This window comes from Phalacrocorax carbo, chromosome 1 (assembly GCF_963921805.1).
Source record: "Phalacrocorax carbo chromosome 1, bPhaCar2.1, whole genome shotgun sequence".
NCBI lineage: Eukaryota > Metazoa > Chordata > Aves > Suliformes > Phalacrocoracidae > Phalacrocorax > Phalacrocorax carbo.
The window spans coordinates 117,781,934-117,805,773 of NC_087513.1; the positions used below are offsets into that span (position 1 = coordinate 117,781,934).

General features: G+C 37.3%; 1 protein-coding gene across 6 annotated transcripts in view; it reads right to left on the minus strand.

Annotated features, from left to right (window-relative positions):
* Positions 1-23,840, minus strand: part of HLCS (holocarboxylase synthetase) — a 128,904-nt gene that overhangs the window by 82,193 nt on the left and 22,871 nt on the right. For all 6 annotated transcript variants that reach the window (XR_010376048.1, XR_010376050.1, XM_064471600.1 and 3 more), the window contains exon 6: positions 95-366. Coding sequence is in view for 4 of the 6 variants with exons in the window: in XM_064471600.1 (XP_064327670.1) it covers positions 95-366 (272 nt within the window). In the remaining 2 variants the exon portion in view is untranslated. The remainder of the gene's footprint in view (positions 1-94; positions 367-23,840) is intronic.

The window sequence follows — 23,840 nt, forward strand, 5'->3', positions numbered from 1 at the left end:
AAGTTAAAAAGCTGCTTTCTGAACATTGTTTGTTACTACAATTGTGCATTCCAGATCAGAAATCTTTTTCGGTATGGTCAGATCATTATCTTACCCATCTAGAAGATTCATTGTTGTTGTGGTAACTTCAGTAAAAAGAAGTATCTTTCCAAGCTTCTTTGTTTGAAGATTCTGTTGATATGTCTTCAGGCTGAAATGTTCTGATGAGAAGCTTCCCATCTCAGTGATGACTTGCATGAGAGATGGAGTTATCTCCATTTTTGATTCACAGGATGAAACAAATTTAAGAGACACCTTGCTGGATGTTCTTAATCCTTCAGCATCTACATTTCCCTCAAGCCATTTCAGAAAAGCAAGATGGATTTCCTGTGGGCAAGGGAAATAAAATAAGGCATAGAAATACAGACCACTACATGTGAAGACATACACACATTCTTCCGAGAACATTTTCACTCAAGCAGTCATCTTCTACTTCAAAATAAGAAAATTAACTCAATTTCCTCTTCAAAGATCAACTTCTGCTGCTTGTTCTAGTCCAGTCTGGCCTGACTACTTGGCACTCTTTTCCTAGACTTAAGACCATGCTACTTTGCAGATTAATTAGGCTTAATCTTTCCCTGTAACAGGGTTTGTAGTGATTGTGCTAGATACTAAAGCATGGAGTGCACACATTCATCTGTATTATGCAGGTTTTTCAACATGCTACATTTCTTTGCTGGAAGCCCTTTAGTCCATTGCTAAGACTCGATCTGAAGGATAAAGCAGCAGCTAAGAGAAACATTTACTAATTTATCAGCAGAATAACTGCTAAAATGGCTCATACCTTCAGCTAACGGAAGCTTCGCTACTATTACTTTAAATATAGATGAAAGTGGCTGTTCAATAGCTAGCTAAAGGAGAAGCATCTATCTCAAGAATGCACACAACTAAGAAAATTCTACTACCAGTGTATGAAATGCAGTTGTGTGTATGCTGTTGTCCTTGTGGTAGCTGTGCCATTGGCTTGGACACATTTCTGTGCAAAATATTTAAAATGTGAAATATGCATGTACATACACATAAAATTTTATATCTCTACACATGAAAAGTTTCATTTTTCTCTCCTTTATTTTAGGTTATTTAGAAATACGTTTTTTGAATATGAAATGAAGAGATGAATTACTGGGATTATTACCTGTCTGGTGACACCCTGAAACAACTGTTAGACATTCATAAAACTCTTTCTGGAAATATCTAATTCTATTTTGAGAGATTTAATAGGAAACATTTGCCATGTCTTTAGAAACAGTAAGTTAACAGCCCACAAACACAGATGCTGGGATTTCTTTTTGCTAAGCGTGTAGCTTAGATTTCGAAGATTGCTCCTTCTAGAGACAAAGTGGTCTTTTATATATGATATATGATATACGAAACCACAAAAATTGTGTATTCTATTCTACTGAAAATAATGTACTAGTGATTCTTGCCCTCAAATTTTTAAGAGGAAAACATTTGACTTTTAAATAAAAAACTTCTAACCAAATATATGCCTTTCCTTCCCATTACTGCCATATCTGGGAAACAGAATACAAGTGTTTCCTACCTGAGTGCTGAAGACAGGACTAAGCTCTCTTACCCTTGAACAAGATGTCCCTGAGCTCCAGCCCAACTCTTTAAAACCCACAAACTGCAATTAAGAGCAAACTTCCTATAGTTATCCATTCAACGAATTACTCCAATTTTCCAAATCCTATTGTTAAATCTTAAGAAGGAATGAGAAAAGTGGCCCTGTTCCTAACACCTCTCCATAGATTTTTCCATCCTCAGAAACTAAACATTAACAAGTTTCATACGGACGCTGCTTCTTGTGTGACGTTCTTTGTATGCTGAATGTTAGCAGACTTACTGGTTTGCAGCCCTGTAGTATGCGTAGCAGAGCATAACACAAAGAAAGGAACAGCCTATTTCTAAATGCAACCAGGCACTAGTTTCTAAGCCCCAGGACGATCTAAGGGTGACTCAGTAGCTAAATTTTAGTTACAGAGAAATTACTTCTCATTACTTGGTTTTCTAAAGCTCCATCTGAACTCTTTCCATGTAGCTTCTTGGATAAAATATGCTTTAAATATTTTCTTCCCCCCCCCCCCTTTTTTTTTTGCATGTGCATCATAAATGATGATGTGGCATGAAAGATTTTATGAGCATTTCTTTGACTTGATCTGCATGAAGCACTTGTAGCTTCACTTAGTGTAAAATCATAGCTTTGACAGACTGCTGCTGAATTCTTTACACACTATCCTACTTGTTTTACACACACACAGAGTAACTTATTAGCTGTAACTGATATTTAGAAAAATTACAGCTTTCATTCTTGTGAGGGCATATATGGAAACTGTGCTTAAGCAGAAAGTGCATTTTCGTACTGCTTTCCAAACACAGAAATTCACACAGAATAACTGAGCATGCAAGTCCTAAACACAAAAAATAATTCTAACTCACATAAGGACAGATTTACAGAAACAGACATTAAGTTAAAAAATAAAGATGCTTAAAGTATTATTACATGTATTATTACATTCTAAGCAAACAATGAAAGTGCTCGATACTATGCATCAGAAAGCCTGGTATACTTTTGCCACAGCATACTTTCTGAAAAGACTGAAATAGCATATATTTATGGGTGATGTTACATTATTACAAATACGCCACACAATTCCTACCATTTACCCTCTTGAGTATATTCTTTCAGGTGATTTTTTTCCCCACAGATTTTAGGTTTACTTCTTGATTTAATTTTCTTGTTTCTAATGCATACTGAACCATTTAAGAATTGTTACATGTGTGTAATTACAAAGCTAATTTTTCCCATAACGTACACACATTTACTGAGCTGATCAAAAATATAAACATGAGTAATACATAATCAAAAACAGCATTGGATTTTTAAAAATTCCTAAAAAATGCTTTTACATTTTTAACACAGCAAAGTTTCAAGTGCTGTCAATGTACACACTAGAAAAATTAATTTTCACTGTAAGAACTTTGTTAACACAAAGTTACAGAAACATGGATATTGAACCAATGCATTTAGGTCCCCACAATTATACTGGCACACACAGAAGTATATTTTTGTATAACGAAATAAACATATTGTATTGGGTCTGGCTGAAATTGAGTTAATTTTCCCGATAGCAGCCCTCATAGTGCTGTGCTTTGTATTGGTAGCTAAAAAGGTGTTGAGAACACACCAGTGTTTTGGCTACTGTCGAGCAGTGCTCGCACAGCATCAAGGCTGTCTCGCCAATATTCCCCCCTCACCAGTAGGCTGGGGGTGGGCAAGATCTTGGGAGGGGACACAGCCAGGAGAGCTGACCCAAACTGACCGAAGGGATATTCCATACCATGTGACGTCTGTTCAGCAACAAAAGGTGAGAGAAAGAAGGAGGAGGGGCAGCATTTGTTATTACGACATTTGTCTTCTGGAGCAACTGCTATGTATACTGATGCCCTACTTCCTGGGATGTGGCTGGACATCGCCTGCTGATGGGAAGTAGAGAATAAACCTTTTGTTTTCCTTAGCTTCCATGTGTGGCCTTTGCTTTTGCTTTATTAAACTGCCTTTATCTTGACCCACCAGGTTTTTTTCCATCTTATTTTCTCCCCCTCCCCATCCTGCTGAGGAGAGGAGTGATAGAGCGGCTTGGGGGGCAACTGGCATCCAGCCAAGGTCAACCCACCACACATATACAAGAAGTCAGGGTTCACCTCTGCTTCAACTCTATTCAAAAGGAATATAATCACGTCAGAACCTCAGCTGTGCAGTTTGTTGCCAAGTTCAGGATTCAGCTTTGAATTCAAAACCTATCCCCAGCTGCGTCCGCCGTTCTGCAGCAACCTCTGGTGGCCATTTAAATGAAAACTGTTGGTTCAGGAACTGTCTGGCCTTCCACAGCTCTGGGACCAGATCAGGTGTGTCAAGCAAGGCACCCAACACAAGGTAAGGGAATACCCAAATTCCTGGCCACTGCTTACCCTGATCATCATCAGAATCCTAAGACATGCAGGTACAAGCTTTAAATGAGTATGCAATCAAAAAAGCTGTAGCTGTTACATATTCAGGCACCGACAACAATATCTGTAGCTACTTACATATACAATCATACTAAAATCTGTATTATGAGTATTATTAGTAACATACTTCATAAATATAATAACTACACTTCTTTTAGGGTGGCACAAATATATTCTGAAATGGTTATTCATCATTACCACACCAGTTTTGCATAGGAGAACTGAAGTCAAGTCAAATTTAATTTCCTATAAAACTGTTCATTCTTCAAATCACATTTTAGATGTACATTCTCTAAAGCAAAGATATTGCCTTCTTTCTTAAAGAAAGAATTAAAGTTGATGTGTCAACCAAACAACTTGGAGACAAGAGAGCTAATCAGCTTTTCACAGTTAAAATAATCAACTAAAAATTTAGTATTTATAGTGAGAAAATTTTTCTACCCATATTTTAAATGGTAAAGCAAAATATATTTTCAATGCATTGTAAAAACCAATTAACAATAGAAAAGCACTGTACCAAGAGAAACTACCCACCACTTCTCACTAACAAATTCTCCCCCAGCACTCCAAAGCACAATTTAAATCCTCCCGGACAGAAGCATGGAGAAATATGAAATTTTGAAGCAGTGACAGCCTCACTGATCCGGTGTGCAGGGACAAAGACATCAACCAGCAGAATTCTGACTGTCAGACTGAAGGTGTCACTAAATGAAAAGTTGTTTTGAGCAGGTAGGGAGATATAGTGGATGTTAATTCACAAAATTCAAAGAAATAGGGAGTTAAGCTACTGCATACTACATACTCTCAGCTCCTCCACTGATCAGCACAACGGTTTATTAGGGGTCACTGTATCGAGGATTGGCGGTCTGACCTTGCAAGTTGTTGAATAAAAGTTTAAATGGTAATTGTAACATAAAGAAGGAAGAGTAAAAGCTGTATTTTTTGTGATTTAACATCTGTTTTCTATGATTTTAAGAGTTTGGTCAGGTGAGTGAAGAAGTTTTCTTTAGCTTTTAAAATTCTTTTTATTTTCATAATCATTACTTTCACTTTTTCTCAATGCTTACTTAGCCATTGAGATTGAACAAAAAGGAGAAAAGAGGGAGACATAAGAGACAAAAACCAGCTGCATACAGGCCCTTCTCTGTTGTAGTATAAAATATCAGAAAATTACAGCTCCTGATGGAGAAGATTTTATTTGCACCTGGGCTCTATCAACCAATGAGACTTACACACAAAGCACATAAACTCTCAGCTATAATGGCTCAAAATAATCCCAAATCCAAGACTCTAGTCTTACATTCTATTTTTTTATATAAATATAATTTTGATGTATTTTCTTATTTTTATATGTATGCTCGTATACACACTCAGATACATGCAAGTATCTCTCATTAGGCATATTTGGGAGCTGCTCTTTTCTACCAAACTCTGTGACGATAGATCGTCGTATCAATGGAATTCTTTGTTAAGACAAAAATCAGTCACAGCCTAAATTCATTTGGTTTCTATTAAAAACATGGAGGTGAAACTAAATAAAAGCTAAAAATATAATGCCATAAAACAAACAAACATTACACATCAGTCAGCTCCTTTCTTGGGAGGAAAAGTGAGACAATTTTAACAATCGATGCTCTAACCAATGACTCAATATTTTGACTATAATATAACACTTTATTTTGGCTGTTGCTTGTTGAGTAAGTGAGGCCAAGCATTCATTTTCTGGATACATAGCTAGAATACAATTTAACGTTTTTTCTCCTTTGCATGAAATGTAGTAATTTTCAATGAACTACCTCTGTTTTGCTTCACTGTACTTTAAAAAAGTTTGCATTTGATGTATTGATTCATATATTATCAGTTGATGCACTGATTAAATCACATATGCATATATGTTTGTTAAGTGCAAACAAGTGAAGATTACAGAGGCATAAAGTACCAATCTTTTAGAGGAACACATGAATAGCCCATTTGGAGCATAACCATGTTTATAGACATCACACCTGCAATATGGCTAACCTGCTTTTTTTCCTGAATTGGCTGTTTTCAAATGAATATTATTCGGTTCAGGTATGATCTTAACTGTATATATTTCATATGAATTCTATAACAGCACTGATGTAAAAGAACATTTTAATAGGGACTGCATGGCATACGGAATCTGATTTCAGCTTTGGAATAAAAATACACATACGCATATACACATACATGAAAAAATATATCCTCCTTGTATTACACAGCTTTGCTCAACAGTGCTATAAGTATAAAGGTGTTAAATTAGCCACTGGAGAGCTTCCATAGCATCTCTTGAATCCAATAGAAACAAACTGAAGTCCAATGTGGTAGTAAGCAGTAGGCTGGCGCCAGCAAAAAACACATCTACAGTGGCAACTCCAGCCCTGAACACTAGCGACTTAGGAGGCCAGCAGCAGGAAAAGCCAGCTATTAGCACAAGAGGGCAAGGTTTTGGCAGACATTTCTGACTAATGAGGCACACAAAATGCTTTTCTGATGCTGCCTGTGTTTTCACTTCCTGTAATAATGCCATACTTTGAGATGTGAAGCAGATGACAGTTTCATAACACAACCATAGCCCCATTTTAAAGCCATGGTTGTATTCAGTCAATATAGAAAAATGTTAAAAATAAATAAATAAATATTAAATGGCACAAACAACCCCTTACTGTAAATACACATAAGATGCAGGAAAAAATGTGAAGTAATATACTATCCTTATTGTTTTCAAACCCTAGCACGTATGTATTACCTTTTACTGAGGCTTTGTGAAACAATCTATAAGTACTAAGTTTAGTACCACAACGTTTCACAAAAAGGTATTATTTTCTTTTACAAGGTGGGGAAACCCAGTACGATGTCTTTCTCTTTAGGAAATGACTGAAAAAAAGAAAAAAAAAACCCAAAACAAACCATAACTTGACAGATCAGATGAGGACAGATAATCTCTTGGCAATCACAGCCCTGACAGAGGAACTGGAAGAAGATGAAGAATAGGCGTGCGGTAACCTCCTCCACAGAAACACTCACAAAGAGGGAAGAATGGTTGCTCTTCCCTCTCAAGGACAATACTGGCAATTAAGTTGTAGTGGCCATCTTCTACTAGTTTAGCAGGATTTCATAAAGGTGTAGATGGCAGATGTACTATTTGTGTTTGTGTGTTAAAGCCAGTGTCTCTAACCAGACAATCAGATGAAGAGATTTCATTAGATAGTCATAATCGTTATTTCAATACTGTTCAGATGTTTGGTAAAGTTATCACACATTAATGACCAAACATCTATGTCCGGAGTACTGAAGCGCTGCCCCTTTTTGACTTAAGTAAATGTAAGCTTGAAGATAGATTTTTAACAACTGAAACAAAAAGAATAAACAGAACTGTAAAACATAAAGGCTAGTTATAACACATTCAGAATCTGATTTGAAATATATAAAGTACTCAAATTTATTTTCAGAAAGCATATATAAAACTTTTAATAATAACCACTTACAATTAATTTCAAAGTTCAGTCCTTGTTCAAGGAAATAGATAAAAATTGAGCATGCTACAGAGTATCCCTCCAAAGCCCCAATGGCTGATTTTAATCTGTTTTTAGATTACTTATAATATTTTCATTTGTTTTGCATATTTTATTAATAGGAAGACATATTCTAGCTAAGGTCACTCATCTGGGCTAAGTCGGGGAGAATCTGTACATCTACCTTACTGTATTCAGCATGCAGAGGGCCATTATTTTCATGATTCTCTGTGTTAGTTCAGAGTATAAAAATCTTAGGAAGGAGAGAAATCCCCAGTTCTCCATTCCCTCCTTTCCCCAACCCCCAAAGAACTTCATAAAGATTTTATTGTAGTACAACCGAGGTGTATTCTCATTTCATGTTCTCATGAACTTCTGTAGTTACTTGGTTGATATTTGCTATGCATTCTCAGGATCCTACATAACTAGAAAATCTGTTTCAGTTTATTAATAATATTTCCTAAACCCAGATACAGTGCAAAACATGAGCCAATTGCATAAAATATGGAAGGCCATTTAATTCACAACCAACTGGACTGTTAGGAGTCTGTAGTGCTTTGGGTACCTACTTTAGTCTGTAATATATTTTCTCAAGAGACGCAGAAAAAGCTAATAATTTCTGAAAGATCATTCCAGAGACCAAGTTCCTTATTTTTGTCTCTACACTTCAGTGTGTTTTTAAAAACGAGTATTACATTACATAAATGGTTACACAGTGCCTCATCTCAGCAGTATGGGGAGTAGAAACAGTAACGTACAGAAATGGTTCCTTCTTGATGACTGATATGTGGAATACCTGGTCTAAAAAACGGGAAGATTTTTAACAAAGTGATGCAAGGTATCCTTATCCTTTTTATTGCAGTTATATTTCTTTGAACATGAAGCATCTTAAGATTTCAACCTCTTCCCAGTCTACATGTCCAGCAACTGCCCATAAATCTGTGCCTAAATTTGAATCCAAAATTAAATTTAGCTTTAAAAAGCACTGTATGTAGGCAGAAAATTAATTTATCCAACATGCAGCAGTCCTTTCCAAAAACAGGCTGCAGGGCCCAGGTTAGAATTCACCGCCTAGTGAAAAATATATCAGATGTTACCTTCTGTAGGGAAAAGAAAGCTGTCAATAAGGCTAAAAATAAGATAAAAAGAAATCAGCAAGCAATGAAAAGGAAAAATGGTCTTCATGTCAAGTTTTTTATATCAGTATCTCTCTGTTGGTTTTTGCACAGTTATGCTTAGGTATTAGGTTGCTAGAAGGCACATGCTATCATTCAGTCATGCAAAGCAAATACAGGAAATGAGGCAATCGCATTTTTTCTTTATTGTTGCATGCAAAAAAAGTACCAAAAATTATTAAAAGGATGGAACAATAAGAAAAAGAAGACAAAAAAGAGTGAATGCGTACTGCTCTAAGCAGAACACATTTGTTTTGATTTCTCAATTTTGATAAAGTACTACCATTTACGGTCCCCGACTATGTATCAGTCTCCAGAGCCACAGGAGAAGGCTAGCTATGAAGGCCCCACTGCACTGTCCTTAACGCAAACCAGAGCTGCGCAGCGGAACAAGGACGACAGCAGAGCAATGCTGTAAGGTGCATCCTGGCTTTTGCTTTTCTTACTCGGCTGCAGCAGAACAGTCTGGAAGCAATCTTCCCAGCAGCTGCTCTCATCAACAAACTGTTTATTGTAAGAAAGTGGCTGGGTCAAAGGCTAAACGTCATCCAGAACTGAAAGCGTATCTTTAAAAAAACCTGAAGCCGTCCATGCATATGAAAAAAGCACATTACATATGAAAGAGAACCATATTCCATTCTGAAAGGCCAAAAGTCTACTTAAACAAAAACTCCTTAATTTGCTGAAGCAGTATTTTATAATGTTGCACTAATTTACTGTGGCTTGTGCTGATTGTGAGACCCGTGCAAGGTTTCTAATTAAAACAGAAGTTATTTAAAATTCAATGTGTTTTATAGTAAACAAAGTTGTAAGAACATATATTCTAAAATATTTTATTAACATTTATTAACACTGAATAAGTTAGGTCCATATTCACATACAACAACAAAGTGAGTACTCCTCTAATACATTACAAAAGCACCATCGATGAATTACGCAAGTTCAAAAAAAAGGTTTAGGCTCAGTATCAGTTTTATAAAAAAAATAAATTTGCAGTTTTACGATGCAGGTAGCAGAACAAGATGATCTACTGAATGCACGCGTATTAAATCCTTCACAAGCACTTGCCATGTCAGTTTTGAACCTTATTTGAAAACTTTTGAAAGCAACAGCCCATAATCAGATGTCAAACCCTCTTCCAGAACTCCCAGCTCTGTCAAGAATCACCAAAGGATTGAATTTAAGCAGGTTTTAAGCCAAGCATACTTTAAAAAAATTGTAATCGCATGTTACCATATAACTACATTTAAGCACGTGAACGCACACAAAAAGAAAGGAACAAAGAATGTATGCATGAAACCCCCCTCATATTAAGCATAATTTAGTCACAGCCATAATAAAGTTGTAGTTTAAACTAAAGGACACTAAAAACTACAGCACGAAATCTCATTTAGTAGCTTGTAGCTCTTAATCTCAGAAATTAAACAGTAAATGACCACCTATACAAGGTAAACTGGTATCATAACATAGCACAGTAATTGGGGTACGTTTGCTGCATCAGACTGCAAAGCTGACTTTGAGGGTAAAGGATCAATAAGAACAAGGTCTACCTTTGACATAACATCACTACATAAAACTTCACAAAAAGGAGTGCTGCAATGGAAGGGCTGATAAATCAGAGGACTAGTAGGTGTTGATTTTTCCTACCAGAAAAAGGCGTGATAAATTATGGTTTGACCATTTAATTCTTCATGACACCTACTTTGTAACAAAACTGTTGTTATTTTTTGAAGAAAAGTTACAGTAAATTGAACATATGTGCAACTGTGCTAAAAATAAGTATAGAGAGACCAGGCAAAAGGGAAAAGACATTCCACTTTTGCACTAAAATCTGAACATTATACATATTAAAGTGGGTTTCTTTTAAGAAAAAGACCCCAAAACCAAAAACCAAAGTAATGTTTAGAAGAATAAATTAAGATATAAATCTAACCCTAAATGCTGTATACATTTATTTTAAATTGCTCTCAAAAGTATTCTGTATTGACTAGAAAAAAAAATACAGAAGAATTTTGTTCTCAGCTAATAGGGCAATAAATTAGATGCAATATATTCACGTTGGTAAAACCAGCTCTGTTAAACAGCTATCACATAATATTATTTTTATTTGGTACCAGAACTCTTTTTTCTTTTAAACTGAGGATAAAATTGTTTGTTGAAAATCTTGGAATTAGTACTAGAATGAGTTAAGTAAATAAAACCTAAGAAAATATTTTTTCTTAGCCCTGATAATACACAGTTTTAATTTAAGGTTTTCCATCAGGTTTGTTTTGCCTTTCAGCAGGTTTATACACACAAAATGTGAGTGAATTTAGTGTTCATGAACATGAACTAGTAGAACAGGAGCCAAAGATTCCCCTCCTAGCACCAGAAGCATGCATTAAACCCAAACGACAAGATTTCAGCTGTACCTCATTTTTGCCTCTTCTGAGTCTGAGTAAGAGCCCCCAGTTCTATCACACTGTAGGAGGTTTTGAGCTAAAGAAACGTCTGTGAAATATCAGGCTGAAACCACAACACAGTTTCACATGTATCACAACTCAGAGAATACAATACAGTTGTGTCCCTAAGGTTGCACAGCTAATGTTCAACATGTATGATATATTTTATAATCCTTTCTAAAAACCTATTCAGGTTGACATAACAGTTTATAAGTAAAAATAGATACTAAAAGAAACACATTAGAAAGGAAGAATTACTTCAAACTTCAAAATTATATGCTATAATGGCAAGAACATGCTTAGTATGTTATTTATACTATACCTACTCCAAAGATAAAACACAATATTAAGATAAGTAACTTTCACTGTAACTAAGATCTCCTTACTAATCCAGGATCCTAAAAAAACCCCAAACAAACAAAAAACAAACAAACAAAACCCCAAACCATAATCATGACAGCATGGGATTATTTATTTAAAAAAAAAAGTAAGCCAATGCTTTTTATTTAGCAGAGTCTATCAAAAAAGTTAAACTTCATGCTTTGAAAATATGTCATATACATATACAGCAATGTAAAATTTAGCTATCACATTGAGAACTCTGAAGGAAGCCTCAATAATATTCAGTTTATCACAAATCAATAAATTTTTCTTACAAACATGGGGAAAAAACCACAGAATTCCTGCCCAGGTCCTATAATGCCAAGTTGTAAGAGTGAATGATACAAACTACATTTACAGTTATTTTAGCTGCATGTTTTCTAACACATTGTAATTCTCTCCCTTTTTAGCCCTTTCAGATTTAACACTTGCTTTCTTCTGCTGGGACTGAAACCTTGTTCAGAACGAAAGAGGTACAAATTTTTCCTCAGAAGAAAACCAAGAAGATAGTAAGCAAATAATAGACTACATCTTCGTGTAGCTGTAAGGGTCCTGATCCACAGGCAGCTTCAAGAACTAACTTCAGAGCCAACCTCCTTAGAGAGCTGCCACCTGAAAGCATTTCTGCAATTGTCAGGGATAAATGGGGGGAAAAACCCCAAACTTAATTTGCCCTTTAAAGGTGGACATACAATGTACTTAACCCTCACAGGGATAAGGCCGAACATTTATCTAGACAAGCCCTTTAGCTAGTCCAGGGTTGAGCTGTCTTTAGTCAAGTCATGTACACCACTAGCTTATACTCCAAAAGACCACGTTTGGTGTATAGAACTTACAGTATTGCAGACAACGCAGCAGAAGTCTAAGCTCATAACTGAAATTCAGGGTTTTGGGAGTGACTCTGGGAAACAAGGCACTCCAATATGCAAATAAGAACAGACTCGAGACCAAGGCAGCGTGTGAGCAGTGCTCAACAGAAGCAAATACAGGCAGTCAGGAGCAGTTTTGAGAACGGCACATTCTTTATTCCGAAGGACTTTAGATTCCCTGACTTGTCTCTGAGGATAACCACCTGTTACTGTGCTTAGGGATATTTATGCTCTATTACTGTTAAGAGAGTTGAGGGAAGACCCAATCTGTCAAATAAATTTTGCAATATTCATTAATGCAAATGGTAAGATTTCATGTAGAATGTATCTCAAAGAGAAGTCATTTAATAAAATCTAACCACAACGCTTGGAAACATGCTCTGGCATCGTTTTAAGGCCCAACTGAATAGCATACCTGAAAAAGAAGACGGCTTCATGTTTTAGACTTTTCCCATTAAAATTTAGTATTAACCCATGTAAGGAAGTGTCTCCGGGGGGCAGCAGTCTGGAGGGGACAACAAAAAACAAGCTTACAGAATAAACAATAAACGCTTACTGCACATGGGCACTAATGTAGTCTATTGCAAAGGTTCGTGGCTGCAGTGCAAGCCTCAAACTTCTGACATAAAGGCATAAAAGCTTTAAAGTGGAGTAAAGTAGAGCTTAATGTAATTTTCCCTTCTAGCTCGGCAGCCAGTGTGTGAAAAGGGATCCCGACTCCCAAGGCATACGGTTGTACTGTGCATTTGCTAGCTCCTGACTGACCACAGAAAGTGGCAGAATTGAAATATTTGAACCCTGTTGTAATACTAAAAAGAAAAATAGCCAAGGTCTGGGCAAGAGTCTTAGAGAAACGAGGACAACATCCTACAACATCCTACTCAGACTACACTTCTAAAGTCAAGAACCTGGCCAGAATGAAGCAAAAGCTTTGAAATACTGAAAACAAGCTCTGCACATATCCACTCCAAAGATGAACTTTTATCTGATTAAATAGGAACCACCTTTGTTGAAGGCCCTTAATTAATAGTCCCAAACCAGAGGGTTAACCTCTAAAAACAAATTGTCTTGAGGAAAAAAGTTTTGGGGATTACTTCAATCAGTACTAAAAAGCTAAAAAAGAGTTTAGAATGCATTTCCAGAATAATTCCACACCAACTAATGAACTCAAGCTACAGACAAAGTCTGTATACTCAGTCTGTGACACCTGGTGATTAATTTATCCTTGGGACAAATTAAAAATAGGGACAATTTGGGTCTCTGTTTCTTAAATGTAACAGCCAGGGAAACAGGAGATTGAGAACAAAGCAATTATTTAATTTTGAGTTTCAAGTTTAATGTGTACTTTCAGTTTTTCAAGCTAGTGTTATTATACAAAATTGGGAACGTGACAGTGGCTGTGAAAGTAACATTCTGCCAGCAAATTATCATATGCTTCTAAGAGGAAGATACATCCTTGAACAGATGGAGAAATTGTTTTGAACAGAGCAATAAGGATAGCGATAATTGTAGTAAGGTTTATTGCAGTTCAAAAATGTCTAATTTGCTATTCCTGTACTGCTAATTGGAGACCATCATTAGACAGAGTGGATTGTGTAGGATAGAATTAAAGCTTGAAAATATTTAGAGAAGACTGAAGTCTGCTCCCACCTCCAAAAAGAAATGGTTGCTGCAGAGATAACAAAATCATATCCTTATTGCTAGCTATTCATACATACCATTTGACTGAAATACCAAATTAAACACTGTTGCTTCCCAGATGTTGCCTATGGCTAAAACAAGTAGAAGGAAAAGCTCCCCGTAATTGCAAGAGCTGATGAACTTCTCTTTCAAATGTGAAAATAACTAACGCTAAGCAGAAAGGGGCAGCTCTTGTCAAAAGAGCCGCCACTGCTCTAACAATACCAATACAAGCACAGAGCAGCAGCCGTATCAATATAACATGGCCCTTTAAATCTGTAGCTTTCCTCCAACGGTGGCCAGCAGCAGAAGCATGAGAGAAGAACATGGCAAGCATAAGGTAACTATCTCCTCTTCTAGCAGTCTACATCATAAGGATTTGTGAGCCAAAGAGCACACACCTCTCAGCTCCAATGAAGTATTCTCCCACGAAAGAAAAGTAATCTTTCCAACTCAGTTCAAAACATTGCTGATATCAACTATTCTCATTTAAAATAATGACAAAAGTATCCTACAGACAAAAGTACAACTTTAAATGTTTTCAGGTATTTCTAACAAAACCTCAGGAATTCAAACAGGCAGCTCAAATATTTATGGTAATTTGCAGTTTATACTGCTTATGGTAACTTTGGGAAAGTGCCCTACACTCTATAGGAAGCAAAAAATAAGCACTTGCTTTCAGCTACTGTGTTTTCTTTTCCATCAGCTAACATGTTGTGCTAATACACCAACATGTGAAATACAGTCAAAAAATGGAAAACTAATTAGATACCTTTTACCTCTGCAGCTGCTATTCCTGTCAGGTAGCTGTGGTACATGAACAAATTGTAACACGAACAATTCCATTTTGGAAAAAGTTTATCTTCCAGACCAGAAAAATGCATGGATAATTGCTTATTTCATGTAATGAGTTCTAAAGTCAAAACATGCCATATGCAATTTTTTATTTAGATCTTGCTGATTATGCATCAAAAAACAATTATTTTCCTTATCTTGCAAAAGAATTTCAGAAATACCTCCTGGAATTAATTTTCATTGATTTTTTTACTACAAGGAAATTCCAAGACATGCTCCCACAAAATAGTTCTCTCCATCTTAAAATTCAGAGGATCTTAATATGTTTTCCAGTTCCTAGAAGTTGTCTGTATATAATGCGTAGAGAGCATCCAGGCACAGTTCTTTAAAGCAGAGGAGATGGTGATACACTTTCTCCAAATGAATATTGCTCTTCCTTTCAAATAATTTTTATGAGAACAATATAACTTTTTTCTACTGAAGTTATGACCTACTTCATCACTTGAAAGGTAAGTTACAAAGAAATGATGACCAATTACTTTCTTGCAAGTGTAATATCAAAAAGATATGACAAACAGAAAAAAGGAAACATAGACATACTATTCAGTAATACCCATTATATCCATAACCTCCCTTCACATTTGGATCCTAGCAAATAAAAATCACCTTCTCTTTATTTAATATCTCTCTGAAGTTGTTAGAAGGTGGCATTCACTTCATACTAAGTCTGTATGGGCAAGCAGCTGAGCAAAAATCTAGATGAGGGTTGGTTGTTCAAAGCATGTTTTGAGACTCGGCAGTCTGTGTACCCACTTCTAAAGACTGAAGTTATCAAATGATCTATTGCTATGCCTTCAAATCTTAGTTGTCACCATGTACAACAATTGTAATTAAAAAAAATAAATTGGCCAAATTATGTCCACTACTACCCTTAAACTGCAGTAGGGATTCTGATCCATGTTAAAACAAGTAGGGACAGACTCCTCAGTACTGGTCCTCCTAAGGCTTGGCTTTAATAATTATTTTAATTATACATTTGTTCAGTTTTTACAGATTAAGGATATTTTGAAATGTTTTCCGAAGTAGCATTTAAAATATTTCTTAAAGAAGTTCAACGGTACAAGTTAGTACACCCTTGAGAAACAATACATACTAGACAAGGAAAGTGAGTCTCAGTAAAACAAGCTATAAAAAATAAAATGTTTTACTGTATCTTACATCCTAGTGAAATGATCAGTCCCAAGTAGCAGATTTTATAGCTAAAATTTTTAGATATGCATTATAATAACTAGCAGCTGCAGGGAATGATAGAAAATGTGACAATACAAGTTGTTTTCTGTATGGTCAAGTCTTGCTCCTTACCTCTGCCTCTTCAGCTGTTACCCCATTCCCCTCTCTCCTCCTCCCACACAGTGTCCGTCTTCTCTTTCATCTGGTATCAAACTAGATCCACTAGCTCTTCCTCCTGAGGTTTTTCTCTCTCAAAAAAGTTCTTACCCTCATCAATCAAGGAGCATGCTCCAATTTACACACTAGATGAATAACTCGATCTCAGCTCTTCTCAGGGCTGGAGTTCTCCAGAGCCTGTCATCTTCCCTGGGCCTGTGTCACCTTCCTAATTTCTACTGTATCATACATTTATTAAGGAAGGGGTAAAGAAAGAAGACTTAATTTCTGAAACTTGAGGTTGCCAATATGGCTAATAAAATAAGATTATATACAGAATTTAAAAAAATACACATATTAACACATTATATTATGTATACATTATGTAAATATTACATAATATACATTATGTAAATATTACATAATATATGTATTCAGACATAGTGCCATACTTAAGTACAGAACTTCATCACTGTTGCAGATCCTCTAGTGTTTGCAAAAGGAAATGCTGGCACAGATAAAACAGTGACCAGATGAAATTCTTGAAATTAAATCGTGTAATCCTGCGAAGCACATCACTGTATAATCTAACCATAAGACTACAGGTTGCCCTGATGGACTTAGCCACACAGTACTTTTAGAAAGGATACTTTTACTGTCAGGCAAAAAATACATGTACCACGAAAACAGACGGAACAAAATTTATTCTGATTTTCTGAGAAAACCTTGCTTCGGTATTCATGTAAATCCTTTGGCAATTGTAGTGGTGACACTAATTACAAGTAACTGAGTACAGTGATTTACCAAACTGGAACACATTCTGCTGCTTGTGAAGACCAACTAAAATGCAAATTAAAAAAAGCTTTCACATAAAAGTTGTAGTAGAAACTACAGCAAACTTTCTGATTTAAGCTAACAGCTGTTCTTTAATCAGCTTTTCACTGTAAGAACTGCATAATGTCAGCCAGATAGTCACATGCCAAATTCCATTCCCACTGCACCTGGAATTTCAGTATTTCCTTAACATGTCAGAAACCCCAAATCATTTCTTAAAATGAACTGTCAAATGATAAATACAACAGAATCTCTAAGTCAGGCCCTTCCCTATCAACTGCTGGCACAAGGCATAGTTGATAGTTTTTGTCTCCAGCCTTCATCCTCTTCGATGACAAATTCTGAGAATACTGGAATGGCTTTTAAATCAATGACAAGTCTAAACTCCCACCTTAATTTTCCAGAACGAATTCAGCCTGATAAACTTAAATAATAAGCTTCAAGTTGTCGACTTTTTTTGTTCAAGGAATTGTTTTTAGAGTCAAAGAAATATATTCAGAAGACCTCAGTGTAGTAAATGCACTGTTTTAAAAAACAGCTAAAGTTTACAGTTCTATCTTTTTTTGAAGAGCAATATGAGGAGACACTTCTATTTCCTCTTGGTTATATATTTTTATTCAACTTTTCCCTTTAATTAAAAATATATAATCTTCTATCATCTAGCCATACTTTGTTTAAAAGTAAAGATGCAAAAGAAGCACTAATGAAATTGTTAGATAACCATTATAATGATTTCTCATTGTGGAAATGTATCGTCATTTCTGAGCAATGGTAACATGATAGCATCTCACAGGACTCCAGCTGATGCCAAGCCTGTTCTCATTTTCCCAGTCTCACTTACATAAATTAGCCACAGGCCCCACTGACAGTCAGAGAATCTCAAGTTTTTTATGTTTGGAAATACTCCACTTTTGTCAGATCTTTACCAGTGAGGTCATAGTAAACGAATCGATGCCAAATTGCCACAGATCTCCAGAGCGTTTGTCACAAGTTACAGATTCTTGCTACCTGAAATCACCCATTTGCTCAAAGGCAGTACCCTGAACCCTGACTCCAAAAGGTTTATCGGTTACAACTTTTGAGTGCTGAAACAAAATCTAAGACCAGTCACTTTAATTACAGCCTTCACATTAAGACAGAATGTGTGCCTGTGTTAGACACTGAGTCAACATGAATTTGGATTAGTCTGCCACTGTGGATTTCACTTTTTAAATTTAGATTCCTATTACAAACTCCAAGATAAACTGAAACCAAGAATACTCAGCCTCACACACTGGCTAGCAACGCTCTCTGCTGAGTGACTTACACTCAGGAAAGGGTACTCAGCCCTAATGCTGTTCTCTATCATTTCAGGAGTGAGAAGTTAGCAGACATGAACATCAAGCTCACAAATGTTTTAAATATATATTACATAGGCAATTCTGAAAGGATTATAGAATTTTCCATTCTCTACAGTAGAGAAAGAACACGCCTGCTGAAGAAAGTGGTTGTGAAGTATCATGCACACTGACCTGAAGCAAGCCTTGAAACATGATAGAATACACTTCAATGAATTGCACTTTGGTCAGATGCCAGGACATAATAATTTCATATCAGAGCTAGCTCTACAATAAGATTAAACGCTACTCAGTACAAAAGGCATTAACTTTTAGTTCTCACAGCAGCATAAAGACCCTTTTAATGGAGATTGCCATAAATAAGATATTTTCTTTCATTCCTCAAAGCTTCTTGCATTTTCCAAACGAGCGTCAAAAACATTTATTGAATCAATACATAGTCAAAAAGTTGTTTACAAACCATAATGCAACATAAGTATGCTATTCATTATGTGCCTACAAATATGATTCATGGTTTTTTAACATAAGCAATAGGCTTACTGCTATCATGCAAGCACGAAAACACATTTTTAACTAGAGAATTGTAGAATAAAGGGAATGTTTGCCAGATTTCCCTTTCCCCCTCCCCTAAATATATGGTAAATATTCCCTGAAGATAAACAACAGAAAAGCAAAAGGTAACGTTAGCAACCACCTGGATTTACTTGGCTCCACATTTGGAGTCCCCTTCATTGCCCACCAAGATTTCTTGAAAATGCTTTACTTTATTTTGACACTACTTACCATCGATTCCTGTAGAATTTAAAATGGCGTTTTAAAATTGAGGAAATATTATACAGGGCAGTTGCTGCAAACACGCAAAAGTATTTTAATGCAAATCTACATACAACACACTAGGCACAAAATGTTTTTCTTCCCTTATTTTTTGCTTTACTGGGTTCTCTAAATCTAGCTCATAAGTGACCCCTAGTGGTAAGACACCTTCCCTCACTAAAGGAGCTGTATAGAAAGCCCCAACTGCATCCAGCTTTTGAGAGCAATAGAGATTCACGGCAATTTTAATGTAATGCCAACACTGTTCTAGCTCAGATGGGCAGGAACGCTGGTCAGTACTGGAGTCTCACAGTGCTGGTGTGTGCACTGAATACACCTGCAGCATGCCAGCCTTGCTTCAATAAACAGCTCCAGGGAGAAGTTGGAAGAAACTTCTATGAGCGAACAAGCCTTCTGACACTTACAGCAGCCAGCATGAACAAAGCTCAGCTGTCACTCAGCTCCTGAGCCTGGACTACTGAGTTAGCACCCAGGAAAAACAAACAGTCTCTGCTGAATACTTTAATTTGGTACCAAAAGTTGGTAAGAAACCTTTTATAGTTTCATAGTAATTTTGCACTGTAAGATTGGTTAAAATAAAAGCAGCCTCTGAGCGGAACGCCAGGAAAGCCTAGTTTCCTGTAACTGTGTCCGGCAGGTTGACTGCAGTAGCTCTCATTGTCTTTTTCTCCATGCCTTCAACAGTTACTATTACTATTTCTGGTATCTCCCGCACCTTCTCTTGTCTCTCTCTCGTTTCTCACAGGGCCAGCTAAATCCCTATCAGCAGCATAGGTGAAAGTTCTTTCTTTCTTTAAGAACAATTTTTCAAGGCAAGATGTCAATTTAAATGACCCTCACTAATCCAAGCAAGCTCTTTCTATCTGAAGATAACCAAGAAAGGACATTCTTTTCAGCCTCTGGAGAGGGAGGACTGCTCCTGTGTCTAGGCAGTGAGACCAGCAAGGCTCCAGTCGAAAGCAGAGATGTGAAAATTCAGAAAGCAGTGCCCTTCCTTGCATTCCTCCCTTATGTGGGGCAGGGAGGTGTTATGAGAGGAAGGAGCCAGTTTAATATCTCATTGATGTTCTTTCTGCAAGAGCAGTGTGCTGCTTCCCTTGTCACACTCTCATCACCTCTTTCAGCTGTGGGGAAGAACATAGATGTCAGGCAGAAAATCTATAGTTATCTGTTACTGTTCATGACATTGCGGCTCCCCGTAAGATCACCTGTGCAGTTATACATATTGCTGGTATCACTCCACCACATCTACCTTGTATCTCCAAGGTCCCATTCCTCAAACCCCGATGACACCCCTTTCCTCCCTTCACAGCAACACACTCGGAGACCCTCACAAGTCCCTACCTCTTTACTACTGCTTGCCCTGCCAGCTGGGAGAGGAGCAGAAGAGGGTGGATGTTTTCCGTCAAAGCAGTGTTTAGGCAGACCGGCAGTCCCACTAGCATCTCTCTATTGCCAGGCAGGACTGACAGGCTGCCTTGGCATATAACTAGCTTTGAAAAGCATCCTGCCCTGGACTATATGTTATAAAATTTGCTATAGAAACTCAGCTTCTTTTAAGATTTTACCTCTACGAAAGAGTTCGTACCCAAAAGTCTAAAAATTTTACTGAAGATCTGGCAGATCTATTAGGAAACTACACTAATAAAAGTATGCAAAATAGTAGAAGACTGGGGAGAAAGAAGCATGATGCGCTAAAATATACAACACTTATTCCACCACCAATCACTATATGACTGTATGGCAAGTTTTACAAAACTCTTCATGGAGGTACAACAGGACATATCACTGAGAAACAGGAACCAGTATCTTGATTCCCATCTGTAGATTTCCTTCTCTTTCCGTTTCTATCCATCCTCACTCATGCTGCACCTACCTTCAAGTCCCATAGTTCATCCTCCCTCTGTGTGCTAGAGAGGGTAAGGACAGAAAAGAGAGGAGCATCCCTCCTCTCAGTTACTCTATTAGGTTACCACAGATTACAGAATTACCCTGTGGTTGGTAAGCCACAGTAACTGAGAATAACCATTCTCTTAGCCATTCACAAGTGTGAAGTAAAAACACATCATCTTAAATCTCTACAATTTATTCCGCCATGACACTGAGTTCTCTCTTCTTATGCCCAGCACTATGACAGAGCCGGTGCCCAAAAAGCCCTATGCAGCCTAAGCACTTCTGAGACTGGACTTACTCCGTGCTGAACCTGCAGAAGATTTAGCTGGCAAACTTCTTGCCTCTGGAAGTGGGCACAAAACAGGAATCTGCAGGGGTTCCGTCAGGGACTAGAAACTTGTCTCAACATTGTTGGCAGGCAAGTTTCTCTAACGAAGCCTGATCACTACGGCAGCTGAGCAGAACAGTTTAATCACCAAGGTCGACCCGACAGGAATGTGTGCCCTGTTATCTCGGAGTACGCATCCTCCGCGCATATGCCCGGGCCCAAGGCCGACTGGCAACATATTGGGGAGGGGGGGCGGGGGGTGTGCTCAGACCCTCTAGAACTTTCAAGCACCCTCTAGTGACAGTACTGGGCATGAGCCCCAACACCGAGTCGGGGCAGGGGTGTGCAGAACAGTTACTGACTATGCAAGAGAGCAACCTTATAAAAGGCAAAGCATGACTGAGGTGCATTCTGGAACCTCCCCCCCTCCACCAGCTTCAAAGATGCATCGGACACCCGGACTCCTCCCCACCCGGACTGGACGGTCTGCCGCAGGTCCGTGGTGGTAGCTATTGCAACAGTCCCACTGTCTGTCTCCCTCTCTCCCTCTTGTTCCCTTTTTCACCTTTTTTTTTCTCTCTTTCTTTGCTTTTCTCTCCTGTATCTATTTCTGGCCAAATAAAGTGACTTGGCACTTGACTCCATTTTGACTCTTAATTCTGTTTCTGAGAATGTAAAAGGAACCTAGTCACAATAACACACTGGAGTTAATCAGAAGTTAAGCCCAGCTGCCCCCAACCTCCCAGAATTATCTGCAGTTGGTTGGAAAGCAAGGGGGTTTAACCTCTGCCAAACTGTTCAACCCAATACTGGATCGTGACAGGTTCACACCTCAGTCAGGGTGACATTAGCTCTCAGAAGAATGGCTTTCTGCTTTCCTCTGACCAAGACAGCTCTGAACTGTCGAAGCAGGAGATGGTCCCTATGTATCTTTGTTACCTTGAGCACAAAAAAAAAAAAAAAAGAGCAACTGACTGTCAAATAACCATCCCCTCTTAGAGAGCCATTCCTTTCAGAACCACACACTTAAACACCAGCAAACAGCAGGGACTATTATTAGAGTGCAGACATTGATACGAAGAGCTTTTCAGTGAATGACAACACTGAAAGTTTCGGTTTACGATTGGTGTGACCCCTCTGGGTTTGCGCGCTTTGTTATAAAGAAACAAAAGTTAACTTGAGGAGGGGAGAGGGAAGGATACAAAACAAACAAAAGCAAACCCACCCTCCCTGCACACAAATGCAACTCAAAGCCTTGCAAACCAACAAATAACTTTAAATTTATTGCAGAAAAAAATCTAAACACACGGAGTTAAATTACAAATACTTTTAAACTGATAGTTTTGTTATCAGTCCTTGGGCAAAGTTTTATAGATAAATTCTTCAGAAAGCCACTTAAGAGAAAAAGCATACTACCTGTCAGAATGCAAATGGTTTGCCAAATGCACTGCATTGCCTAACCAGCCTAGTAGAAACACAGCTTTTAACAGCAAAAAGAGTTCCACACATGGCATACATTAAATCCATTTCCCCAAAACAATAAGCTGTTCCATCAAATACACAATTTTACTGGTACAGATGCATTTACATTGCTGTATCTACTTTTTTTTTCCTGAAGTAACTTTGCCATAAAAGACACTTTCATTCCTAGCCAAAAACACAAACTGGCAAAGCTTTCAAGTACAGACAAAGATATCTGGCAACAGCGCACTGTTCATTTGAAATAATACATAGATAACATTAACAAACGTAAAAAATATTAGACAAACTATTTATCAGTGATCAACAGAATCCCTTCAGGTCTCTCATGTGGTGTGCTTTTCATTCAACATTTTTCTCAGCTCTTGGGTTACTTCTGAGCTAGAGCAAAAAGCAAATTTCCTTTCTGGAATAAATACTTCCAGGGGCTCTTGCTTTTCTTCCTACTTGCTAAAAAGGCAGGGATGATGCTTATGCTTTGAGGATGATAGGAGAAAATAAGCAAGTCTCCTATTTTGTAGATTGAATGGTTTTGGTTCACTTTTAAGCATGAAAACTTGGATAGCAATAAAAATAAGGCTTTGGAGCTTCAGTGTAACAATCCCTAGTTTTAGCACTGGAAGTTTTTTAAAAACTCTGAAGTTTCACAGTTGAATTTCAAGTTCTACAATATACATTAATATGCATGGAAATATTTCAGAAACAATTGTCTCAAAATATACTCTGAAATCTAGGTTCATTATAGTGTTAGCTGAGAGTTCAAATTTCCCATCCACAAAGCAAGATTTATTCAGGATAAAGTAACTCCATCCTCTCTTTGCTGAC